Source organism: Diceros bicornis, chromosome 22, assembly GCF_020826845.1.
Source record: "Diceros bicornis minor isolate mBicDic1 chromosome 22, mDicBic1.mat.cur, whole genome shotgun sequence".
NCBI classification, from domain to species: Eukaryota; Metazoa; Chordata; class Mammalia; order Perissodactyla; family Rhinocerotidae; genus Diceros; species Diceros bicornis.
This window is the reverse complement of record NC_080761.1, coordinates 53,986,191-53,997,434: the sequence shown is the minus strand read 5'-3', so window position 1 is coordinate 53,997,434 and position 11,244 is coordinate 53,986,191. Positions and strand designations below refer to the sequence as shown.

The following is an 11,244-nucleotide window of genomic DNA, read 5'->3' as shown; positions in this document are numbered from 1 at the left end:
GAACTAGGATCCCCCATGGGGTCCTTGATTGGATCCGCCCTGCACTGAGCCGCTGAGATCCTCCCGGAATTCTGCTACCTTTTTCCACATGGGAAAACTTTTTCCATATGGATAGCTGGTGACAGCGTTGTACCTAGACGGCCTCCACCTGCGCAAATCTGGAGGGGAAGGAATCCCAAGGGCCAGCCCTGCCTCTTGACCCTGCGGCTCGCTCCTTCTCATACACATTCCAAATTTAGCCGAGAGGTGCAAGAAGCCCAACATTCTACAGCAGCTCCTTCTTCCAGAACTACGCTTCCCAGCAAACCCGGGGCAGAGCCCCGCCCACAGGTGGTAAGCTCCTGCCCAGCGGGGGCGGGCCTGCAGGCGGGGGGCGGAGCCAGGATGCACCCGGCTTAACCGCGGCCTGAGATGCCCGGAGACGGGTACCGAGCTTTAGGAGGAAGGTGGGAGCCAAGGGGCGGGGCCTCGAGTCCGCGTGACAATGTGGGAGGAGGGGTCGGGCTCCCGGGGCGGGGCTGGACTCCCAGGCCCAAGGCGAAACCGAATGACCGGGGCGTGGCCGAGCAGCCAGAGGGCGGGGCGCGAGGAGGCCTCAGCTGTCCCCGCCAGGCAGTACCCTGCGCCGCGCCGTGGCAGCTCAGCTCCGGCTAGCGTGGTGGGGATCTGCGGGAGCCTCCCTTCACCCCCACTTCTGGGGTCACTGCCGTGAGTGCGCCCAGCGGGAGGACTTGGGGGGGTTGCTGAGGGCACACACTCCCTGAACTTTTGCTCCTACCAATAAGTAATGGGGCGAGCCTGGGCACCTGAGCCCCTCCTCGGGCCACGGTTCCCAGCGGGCGACCGGCCCCTTGACCTCAGTCTGTCCCTTCGGACATTGTAGCTGTAGCGCTGGGTGGGTGTGGAGTATTCTAGGCTGTCGGCGCAGTCACTCGATTCCGCCGGATCCCGGCGCTGGGCAGGGCAGGGAGATGGGCCGGATCGAGTTGCCTTTGACATTTCCAGCCCCACCCCCCCGGGAATTGTGTTCGACAAACGACTCCGCTTGGAATGGCTTCCCCTCTGTTGGGCCGGGCCCGGCCCTCCCCCTCAGACCCGGCTAGGGGCTGGCAGCCAAGACTGAGGTTGAGTGTCAAGTAGGGAGAGGCTTGGCTAGGGCAGACTCCACCTGCCGGCATTAGCCTGTGGTTGGCCAGATGGCGGAGGCGGCAGATTACAGGGGTCTCTAGCGCCACCATTAACACCGGAACCACAGTTCCTCCCCCACAGCCCCGGGACCAGATGCCATTAAAATTGCCCCTTTCCCACCCCCAAGAAGCCTTCCTAGAGCAAGCAGCCCTTGGGAAGACAGGCCTCACCACACCGGTACCCCACACCCACCTGATGGAGGCCGGTCCCACCTTCTTGGCCACAAAGCTCCTTTCCTCTGCTGTGTTGAGACAGCCAGTCAGACCATTATCTCCCATCTCCTAAAACTTATGCTGTGGAGGGTTAAGCTGGGATTTTGGATTCAGACAACCTTGCTACTGGATGACTTCAAACAATTTCCGTTTTCTGTTTGGCCACTGTTTCCTCAGCTGTAAAGTGAGCATCGCAGCCATGGCTCCATTCGGCATCATTGTTAGGGCTGGATGCTGTGGTGGCTTTGGAAAGACCAGCCCAGGGCCTGCATGCAGTGGGTTCCCAGGCCTGTAGGCTCCCGTCCTTCATCAAAGAACCTCAGAATCCTAGAAAGTTAAAATTCTCAGAATCAGAAGTGTTGGAAAGAGTTTTTGAGGTCACCTTGGTGGCCTCTCCAAACCTCCAGGGGTTATGAGATGGGCTGACTTAATATGTAAGTTTCAAGGATAAGGGCTCTCTGTCTTATTCCAATATGGAGTCTTTTCCCTATTCCCTTAGTGCCCAGACTGGGTCCTTGGTTGTCTTGAATGAATCAGTGTACAGCAGGTCTGGCCTGGGCCACCTAAGGCCTTCTTTGGGTTCAGCCTAGCTTGAGGGCATGAGCTAAAGGCCACTGCCTGTATTTTCCAGGAGGGCTTTTCTAGCCTGTACCTACAGGAAGGGGAGTCCACAGCGAGGTGGGGGAGTTTTGAAAGCTAAGTTGGGTGGCCTGACAGGAAGAGAATAAGAGGCTGTTCCAGACCAGCTGGAACTGACCAGCTTAGGGAGTGGGGGAGAGGGAACACAGAGAATGAGGCCCTGAGATAGCACCTCCCTGGTGGTGGGGGGAGGGCATTGTGGGGAGCTGTATACTGACATCTGGGATCAAAATTCTGATCTGCACCTGGCATTCTTGAGAGTCTCTTCATGGGAGAGGCAGGGGAGGTGAGGACCCTGAGCAGTTCTGGCATCTCCTAGGAAGCCACTGGGGACTTAGAGACAGACGCTGGCATCTGGGAGGAGGCTAATTACTGTTTGCCAGTCTCCCTCTCTCTTTCCCCCCAGCTGGAGCAGATGGGCAGCCAGCTGGCTGGCAGTGAGTATGTCTGTGTGTGCACCTGGCTGGTGCTAGTTCTTTGTTGGACCCTGCCCCAAGGGCTGGGACAGGAAGTATCAGCGGCCTTGAGCAACAGATTGGGACACACACCTCCCCCCAGGTCTATGGTTCCCTGCAGTCATATCTGGATGTTTAGCATACAGTGGGTGAGAGTGTATGTGTGTAGTGGGGGAGGGCAGGTCTCATCCCTGGAGAGCTGGTAGGTCGGAGAGAGACACTGGGCCAAGAGGGGTGGGTGAAATCTCCTAAAGCAGATGGCCTGAAGGATTTAGGTTGAGGGAGAAATGAGCTGGTAGTCACAGGATAGGCCTGGCTGGAAATGGAATCAGAAAGGCAGATAAGACCACATCATGCCTTGGGCCTCAAGTGCAAAGCTTACACTTCTGCACCTCCTCATGGGGGTCATAAGCAGCTCTCTGGTAGTCTGATAAATGCTTTAGAAAGATCACTGCGGTTGCTGTGAGCAGCAGGCATTGAGGGGAAAGAAGTTGGGAGCAGGGAGGCCTCTTGGGGAAGGGTTGCAATAATTCAGAGGAGAACTGGCAGAGCCCAAACTATAGCAGGTGCAGCAGGACAGTGGGTGAGTGGTGGAGGAAAGTCAGGAGGTAACTGGCCCACAGATGTGGTGCTGGGAGCAGCGCAGGAAGGTGGGCAAGGAAATGGACTTGAAGAGAGATAGATCGACAGCTGAGAGCAGGGTGGAGTTTGAAGGCAAAGAGGGGGAGATTTGAGAAGCCACCATAGCTCCCATGCTAGGCTCCTGACCCCAGCCATAATGTCCAACCCAACACCGCCTCCCTCCAAACCAGGCTATAGGGCTGAGTCTGGCCTTGTGTATCTTCTCTAATCTCCAGGTTTAACTGGGCTTCTGACTCAAGATTAAATTCCTTACCTGAGCTGTTCCCCTCTCTCCTCTCCCCCTCCGGGGACAGGGAAACCAGCCTACTGCCCTGTTAAAGGTCTCAAGGAGCTACTGGATTATCCCCCCTCCTCCACCATGGCCACATCTCTGGGAAACCAGGCCCTCTCCAGATCCCTCCCCTTCTCTTCAGCCTGAACTGCTGCCCTGTGTGATCCAGGGAGACCTGACTTATTCTGTGATCCTGGACAGCTCCCAGACCCTGTCTGGGTTTGTTCCTCCACCAGGAGAATGGGGATGCATACCATCTGCCCCTCCCCATTCAGAGTCCTGACTAATTTTGGCAAGCACCGGGACCCATGAGAAAGGGAGGGTAAGACACAGACAGATTGTCCTGGTAAGATTCAACCCCTACGTCCCAGCCCTTACGTCCCGGTATACACCTTCCCAAAGTACACATCTCTTCTTTCCTGCTGCAGCAAACGGAAATACTATGGAATGAGAAAGCTCCGATTCACCTCTCTCTTCCCCTTCCAGACTCAGGCAGGCCAGGTTCAAATGGGCTTTTTTGGGTCGCCCCACTGCCCACTCCTTCCTTAACTGGGGGCTGATGCCCCACAACCCTCAGGAGAAGAGCCAGGCCTATCCCCGCCGCCACCTTGGGAGCCACACAGGCCGTAAGAGCCCTGAGGCCGCCGCAAGCGCAGCCATGTACACCTTCGTGCCTGACAATTTCTCGCCTTCCAAGCCCAAGCCGTCCAAGGAGCTGAAGCCGCTGCTGGGCTCCGCGGTGCTGGGGCTGCTGCTGGTATTGGCCGCGGTCGTGGCCTGGTGCTACTACAGCGCCTCTCTACGCAAGGCGGAACGCCTGCGCACCGAGCTGCTGGACCTCAACCGCGGCGGCTTCTCCATCCGCAACCAGAAGGGCGAGCAGGTCTTCCGCCTGGCCTTCCGCTCGGGAGCGCTGGATCTCGACTCCTGCAGCCGCGACGGCGCCCGGCTAGGCTGCTCGCGCACAGCCGACGGGTGCCCGCTGCACTTCTTCATCCAGACTGTGCGGCCCAAGGACACGGTCATGTGCTACCGCGTGCGCTGGGAGGAGGCGGCGCCGGGGCGCGCCGTGGAGCATGCCATGTTCCTGGGAGACGCGGCGGCGCACTGGTACGGCGGCGCTGAGATGAGGACGCAGCACTGGCCCATCCGCCTGGACGGCCAGCAGGAGCCGCAGCCCTTCGTCACCAGCGACGTCTTCTCCTCCGATGCGGCTTTCGGAGGCATCCTCGAGCGCTATTGGCTGTCGTCGCGTGCGGCTGCCATCAAGGTCAATGACTCAGTGCCCTTCCATTTGGGCTGGAACAGCACGGAGCGCTCGCTGCGGCTGCAGGCGCGCTACCACGACACGCCCTACAAGCCGCCCGCCGGCCGCGCCGCAGCGCCAGAGCTCAGCTACCGAGTGTGCGTCGGCTCGGACGTCACCTCTATCCACAAGTACATGGTGCGGCGCTATTTCAACAAGCCGTCGAGGGTGCCAGCCCCCGAGGCCTTCCGGGACCCCATCTGGTCCACGTGGGTGCTGTACGGGCGCGCCGTGGACCAGGACAAGGTGCTGCGTTTGGCCCAACAGATCCGCCAGCACCGCTTCAACAGCAGCCATCTGGAAATCGACGACATGTACACACCTGCCTATGGTGACTTCGACTTCGACGAAGCCAAGTTCCCCAACGCCAGCGACATGTTCCGCCGCCTGCGCGACGCCGGCTTTCGCGTCACGCTCTGGGTGCATCCGTTCGTCAACTACAACTCGTCGCGCTTTGGCGAGGGCGTGGAGCGCGAGCTGTTCGTGCGCGAGCCCACGGGTCGGCTGCCCGCGCTCGTGCGCTGGTGGAACGGCATCGGCGCGGTGCTCGACTTCACGCGCCCCGAGGCCCGCGACTGGTTCCAGGGGCACCTGCGGCGGCTGCGCTCGCGCTATGCAGTGGCCTCCTTCAAGTTCGACGCCGGCGAGGTCAGCTACCTGCCGCGGGACTTCAGCACCTACAGGCCGCTGCCCGACCCCAGCGTCTGGAGCCGGCGCTACACCGAGATGGCACTGCCCTTCTTCTCGCTGGCCGAGGTCCGCGTGGGCTACCAGTCCCAGAACATCTCGTGTTTCTTCCGCCTGGTGGACCGGGACTCGGTGTGGGGCTACGATCTGGGACTGCGCTCGCTTATCCCCGCGGTGCTCACCGTCAGCATGCTGGGCTACCCGTTCATCCTGCCCGATATGGTGGGTGGCAACGCGGTGCCTGAGCGCACGGCGGGCGGCGGCGATGTGCCCGAGCGCGAGCTCTACGTGCGCTGGCTGGAGGTGGCCGCCTTCATGCCCGCTATGCAATTCTCAGTCCCCCCCTGGCGATACGACGCCGAAGTGGTGGCCATCGCGCACAAGTTCGCCGCACTGAGGGCCTCTCTCGTGGCGCCGCTGTTGCTTGAGCTGGCGGGTGAGGTCACCGACACGGGCGACCCGATCGTGCGCCCCCTCTGGTGGATCGCGCCCGGCGACGAGACGGCGCACCGCATCGACTCGCAATTCCTTATCGGGGACACGCTGCTCGTGGCGCCGGTGCTGGAACCCGGCAAGCAGGAACGGGATGTCTACCTGCCGGCGGGCAAGTGGCGCAGCTATAAAGGCGAGCTTTTCGACAAGACGCCCGTGCTGCTCACTGATTACCCCGTCGACCTGGACGAGGTCGCCTACTTCATCTGGGCACCCTGACCCAGCCCGGGACCCGGGAACCCCACAGCCCTAACCCCAGTCTTCATGCGGGCCTTTAACCCTTTATCACAACCACATCGTGTATCCCCAGGAAGTCCCCATCTCTGTACCACCCACTGACAGGGTGCTAAGGTAAACGTGCCTGAGCCAGCTCCTGCTAGGCCAGGGGAGGGGGCGCTGAAGCAACCTCCCACAACAGCCACAATCCTAACAGCCCCCTTTCCCTCCACACTCCCTCCAGTCTGCAGAAACCTCTTCCCTGGGGTGGGGGTGAAAGCTCAGAGGAAGGTGGTCAGCTCTCTTCCTGCTACACACGGGTGAGTTTTAAAAGCACAAAGAGAAAACGCCCTTCATCCTGGCCTGCAGGGCCATCTTTGTCCTTCTGAGGTGGAGACTTGATCCTCCTTAAGGTCTAAAATAGCCCTCACCACATTTAGAAATGGCATGTTCTTGGTGTTGGAAGCCAGGCCCTGAGTTCCCAGTGCTGGCCTGAACTGTGGCTGACCTGGTTCCACCCCAGCTGGGGAGAAGGGATGGAGGTGCTTGGCCAACTGACAAGGAGGCAGGAGGTCCCCTCCTAGAAGACAGGAGGACTGGGCTCAGCACGGAGCCGTCATTGTTGTCCCTCATTTGTGAAGAGACTCCTAACACTGCACTAACCTGTCTGTGTACACACAGGGGCTCAGCCCTGGGCTGGGCCATGGCCTGATGGGCAAGCACTTGCAAGGCCATGCAGGCCAGACTTGGTGCCTTAACTCAAGGACCTGTGTGTATGTGTGTGTGTGTATGTGTGTGTGAGTGTGTGTGTGTGTGTGTGTGTGTGATGAGACAGAGAGAGAGGCACCATGTGTCCCTGGATCTATGGAATGAACACAATACACCTAAGGCTGGATAAGCCTGGAGGAAGGAGGCAGGGAGCAAATTCAAGGTTTTGATTGTTGAGTTGCAGCCCCCCTCCAGGTGATGTCCCTGGGACTCTGGCAGGAAATAAACAGTCCTTCCAAGATTCCTCAGCTGCCTACTCCCTGCACACGTGGCAAGGGTGTGACCTAAAAGCGAGCGACGGTCTTATTCCGATGGTGGTATGCTTCAGCATAGGAACTACTCGCACACATCGACACCTGCAAATACACATACACGGTAAGGTCACTCAGCCATTTTCCCTTTCTGAGAAGCACAACCTTGGCCAGAGTGAGTTTTTCCTGACTTTGTAGCTGAGTCGGGGGAAGGAGTGGCTGCCGGAAGGGGAGGTGGGAAACAGGGTAGGGCTCAGCTTCCCTGGACAGCTTGGACAGCAGAACCAGTCCCTCACCCCCTAGAGAATGCATCCCTTTGCCCACTCCTCCACCCGCTCTATTTTCTCAGTGCGAAGAATGCCTAGTGAAGGTTTGGGTGCACTCACAGATGCCCATCTCGAGTGCTGATTCTACCCCTCATCTACAAGCTGTGTGACCCTGAGCAAGCTGCTTAACCTTGCTGAGCCTCAGTTTCCTCATATGTAAACTGGTGATAATAATGCCTACCTCCCAGGTTGTTGTGGGAATTATAAGCACAGATGTATGCCAAGTGCCTGGCACAAGTAGGTGCTCAATAAAAGGTAGCTATTATAATACTAGTTCTTGTTTTCTTGCTTAAAAACGACAAGAATTTTTCCAGGCCCCACCTCCCAGCCCAACTGGCTTCCTCTGGGCCTGCCTGTGATACTCTCTTCCCAAACCACTGCACATAGTACCTACCTGGTTGAACTCTGAGTTTGTGACCCAAAGGACACTGTGGCCCAGGAGAAAGGCAAGAAGAGAAATATCTTTTTTTTTTTTTTTGGTGAGGAAGATTGGCCCTGAAATAACATCTGTTGCAAATCTTCCTCTTTTTGTTTGAGGAAGATTGTCACTGAGCTAACATCTGTGCCAATCTTCCTCTATTTTGTATGTGGGATGTCGCCACAGCATGGCTTGTTGAGCGGTATGTTGGTCTGTGCCCAGGACCTGAACCCACGAACCGTGGGCTGCTGAAGCAGAGTGTGCGAACTTAACCACTACGCCACCACACCGGCCCAAGAGGAGAAGTATCTGAAGGGGGGATATCAGGAGCCAGGATTCCTCGGTCCCCGGGAGATGGGGAGTAAAGATGGAAGTAGCTTCCCTCTCCATTTGGTCAAAAGCATCTACCAATCATGAGGCTCCATGATGAGCCTCCGCAGGCCCTGGTGCCCAGCCGTGTGCTGTGCAGTGAGAGTAGGAGGAGGACACCCGGGCTGGGCCCTGGAATGTTCCCTAAATGGCTGACCATTTAGGGAACATTCCCTAAATAGAGAGCATGACTCACACTTGAATGGCCCTCCAACCTACTGTGCAATCTGAAGCCAGTTCACCTAACCCCTTGAGCTTTGGTTTCTTCATCTTTAAAATGGAATATCTACGGGCCGGCCCTGTGGCTTAGCAGTTAAGTGCGCGCACTCCACTGCTGGTGGCCCGGGTTCGGATCCCGGGCACTCACTGACGCACCGCCTCTCCGGCCATGCTGAGGCCGCGTCCCACATGCAGCAACTAGAAGGATGTGCAGCTATGACATACAACTATCTACTGGGGCTTTGGGGAAAAAATAAATAAAATTATTAAAAATGGAATACCTAGGATTAGTGAGATGTGTCAGTAAAACAGTTATGCAAAATTGGCAGAGTGCTCAATAAATGGTAACTCACCAATTCTTATTCTAAACAAGGAACAAAGAAAAGCTCTGCCTAGAACCTGTGCCATCCAATATGGTAGCCACTAGCCACATGTGTCTTCTTCAATTTAATATTAAAATTAAGCAAAATTTAAAATCCAGTTCTTCAGCCACATTTCAAGTGTTCTAAAGCCATGTGTGACCAGTAGCTAACATATTGGACAGTGCAGATTATAGAACATTTCCATAGTTGCAGAAAGTTTTACTGGACAGCCCAAGACCAAGCAGTGTGTGCTGTCTGAGATGGCATGGGGAGGGATAAAGTAATCTGAAAGGCTGAAGTAATCTGATGTGGAGGAGGAGGGGTACCCTGTAGAAGGGCATTGAGGGCAGGCAGCAGTGTCTTACATCCTAGTGGGGGACACCATGCCCACTGAGCACTCACTGTGTGCTGGGGCATGGCTAAAAAGAAGAGTGCCCGTGTCTGGCCAAATTCCAGCAAACTAGCCCTTGGTTTGTGATCTGGTTTCTTTCTTTTTTTTTTTTTTTGTGAGGAAGATCAGCCCTGAGCTAACATCCGATGCCAATCCTCCTGTTTTTTGCTGAGGAAGATTCCTGGACTAACATCCGTACCCATCTTCCTCTACTTTACGTGGGACGCCACCATAGCATGGCTCGACAAGCAATGCGTCGGTGCACACCCTGGATCCGAACCTGCAGAATCTGCGAACCCAGGGCTGCCACAGCAGAGTGCGCGCACTTAACCACTGTGCCACCGGGCTGGCCCCTGTGATCTGGTTTCCAGTCTGGCCTCTACTACCATTGACCTCGTTAATCACAAAAGCACAGATGAACAAATTGAAGAAAGGAGGGCGTTGGCCTGAACTCACACAGAAGATTAGAAGACTGGACTGGAACCTGGTGCTCTGCGTCCAGACACCTAGAATCTCCCACCCGGCATTCACCCACTGTTCAAGAGCATGGCCCAGTCCTGGCCTGTATACCTCCAGGGATGGGAGCCAGTTGAATTGTGTGTCTTTGAAGCTGCCACCCAATGGGCCTGATTCTTGGCCAAGAAGTGTTTCCCTTCCCCCATGACACCAAAAAAGAGAAGTGTAAGAAGTTGGCGTGGGGGCTGGAATGGCAGGAGCCATGAGAAAGAGCTGAGTTTTAGAGATGGGGAGGGGAGGGAAGCGGGCTGGAAGCTATCTCTAACCTATTCCCCAGGAGGCTAGGAACTCGGGCCCTTCCAGCCTTGTCCAACCCCCTAATTCTGCCAGCAACTCTTGTGCATTCCAAACTTATCTCTCTACACATCTGGATGGGGGCTTCCCCTCCTCCATGGAGCTTCCAGCAGCCTTGTCATGGCTAGAATTCTTCGTTGATCTCATACCCAGCATGTACCCCTGGGCTGGTGGTGGGGGCTGATGTGGAGGAATGGGGAACTCCTTTCTCCAGAGGTAATGGGGAGGGATTGAGTAGCCACTGCAGGAAATCCGGGACTGGGCCTAATGTCCCCATTCTGTGACTCTGTGTGCCCTGAGTGTCTGCCTCAGTTTCCCTTTCTGTGCCATATGAATCAGCTGAACCCTGGCCAAGCCCTCTCTCAAAGCCCAAGATGTGAATTTTCTGGGAGGGTCTTTACCCTTGTTCCCTCAGATTTGGGTCAAGTGTCTCTCACCCTGGCTGGCTCCAGAACATTCTTCTTCTGCTGGTTCCCTTCACTGAGCTTACTGGTCCCTTCTCCCCACATGAAATCCAAGGTCAACGTTGACTTCTCCATCCCCTGGCCACTATTCCACGTTGGACATTATCAATTCTAGCCTGGACCACTGCAGTGGCCTCCTAACTCTTTCCACTCTTGGATCCTTTAATCCAATCCACATAGCAGCCCAGGAAAGCTTTCTGAAATTCAATCATGTCATTTAGGAAAAAATTCAAACTCTGGTGTTCAAGGCCTCTAAGATCTGAATCCATCTTGAACCTCTGTTTCTGTTTTGCTCACACACACATACTTATGAGCATATTTTGAAAAGCGTTTGAAGAAATACTACCTTCTATTCTTGGAACAGCTGCACAGCTCATCCGTGCAAGGGGAGGCCTGCCGGGACCCAGCCTCCAAGAAAACTGGAGCGGCAACTGGGTGATTTGGGCGATTTCCCTTCCTGCCATTGTCCTACTCAGTGGGACTTCTGCTGACACCCTCCCCTCTCTGGCACACACCCCAGCTCCCAAGGAACAACCTGGTTTTTATCATAAGGCTAGCCATTTACTTCATCATGCCCAAGGATCTTTCCAGCAGCTTGATGGAAGGGGAGAACTCTTTTTTTTTTTTTCAATGTACTTCGCCATTTTAATGGAATATAGAAGAAAACAGCAGCTGACTTTCTCTCTGTTTTTTTAATTGAAGTATAATTGACATAACATTATGTTAGTTTCAGGTATACATCATCATGATTCAATATT

General features: G+C 55.8%; 1 protein-coding gene across 2 annotated transcripts; it reads left to right on the top strand.

Moving 5' to 3' along the window:
* The first annotated feature begins 641 nt into the window (after positions 1 to 641).
* MYORG (myogenesis regulating glycosidase (putative)) lies at positions 642 to 7,714 on the top strand. 2 transcript variants are annotated; one of them, XM_058565989.1, is made up of 2 exons: positions 642 to 708; positions 3,836 to 7,714. In XM_058565989.1, exon 2 carries the CDS (start codon positions 3,967 to 3,969, stop codon positions 6,109 to 6,111), a length of 2,145 nt encoding a protein of 714 aa, XP_058421972.1. In that variant the 5' UTR covers positions 642 to 708; positions 3,836 to 3,966; the 3' UTR covers positions 6,112 to 7,714. The 2 variants fall into 2 exon arrangements, with proteins under 2 accessions (XP_058421972.1, XP_058421971.1); XM_058565988.1 differs by having other exon boundaries at positions 664 to 708; positions 3,352 to 7,714.
* Positions 7,715 to 11,244: the final 3,530 nt, after the last annotated feature.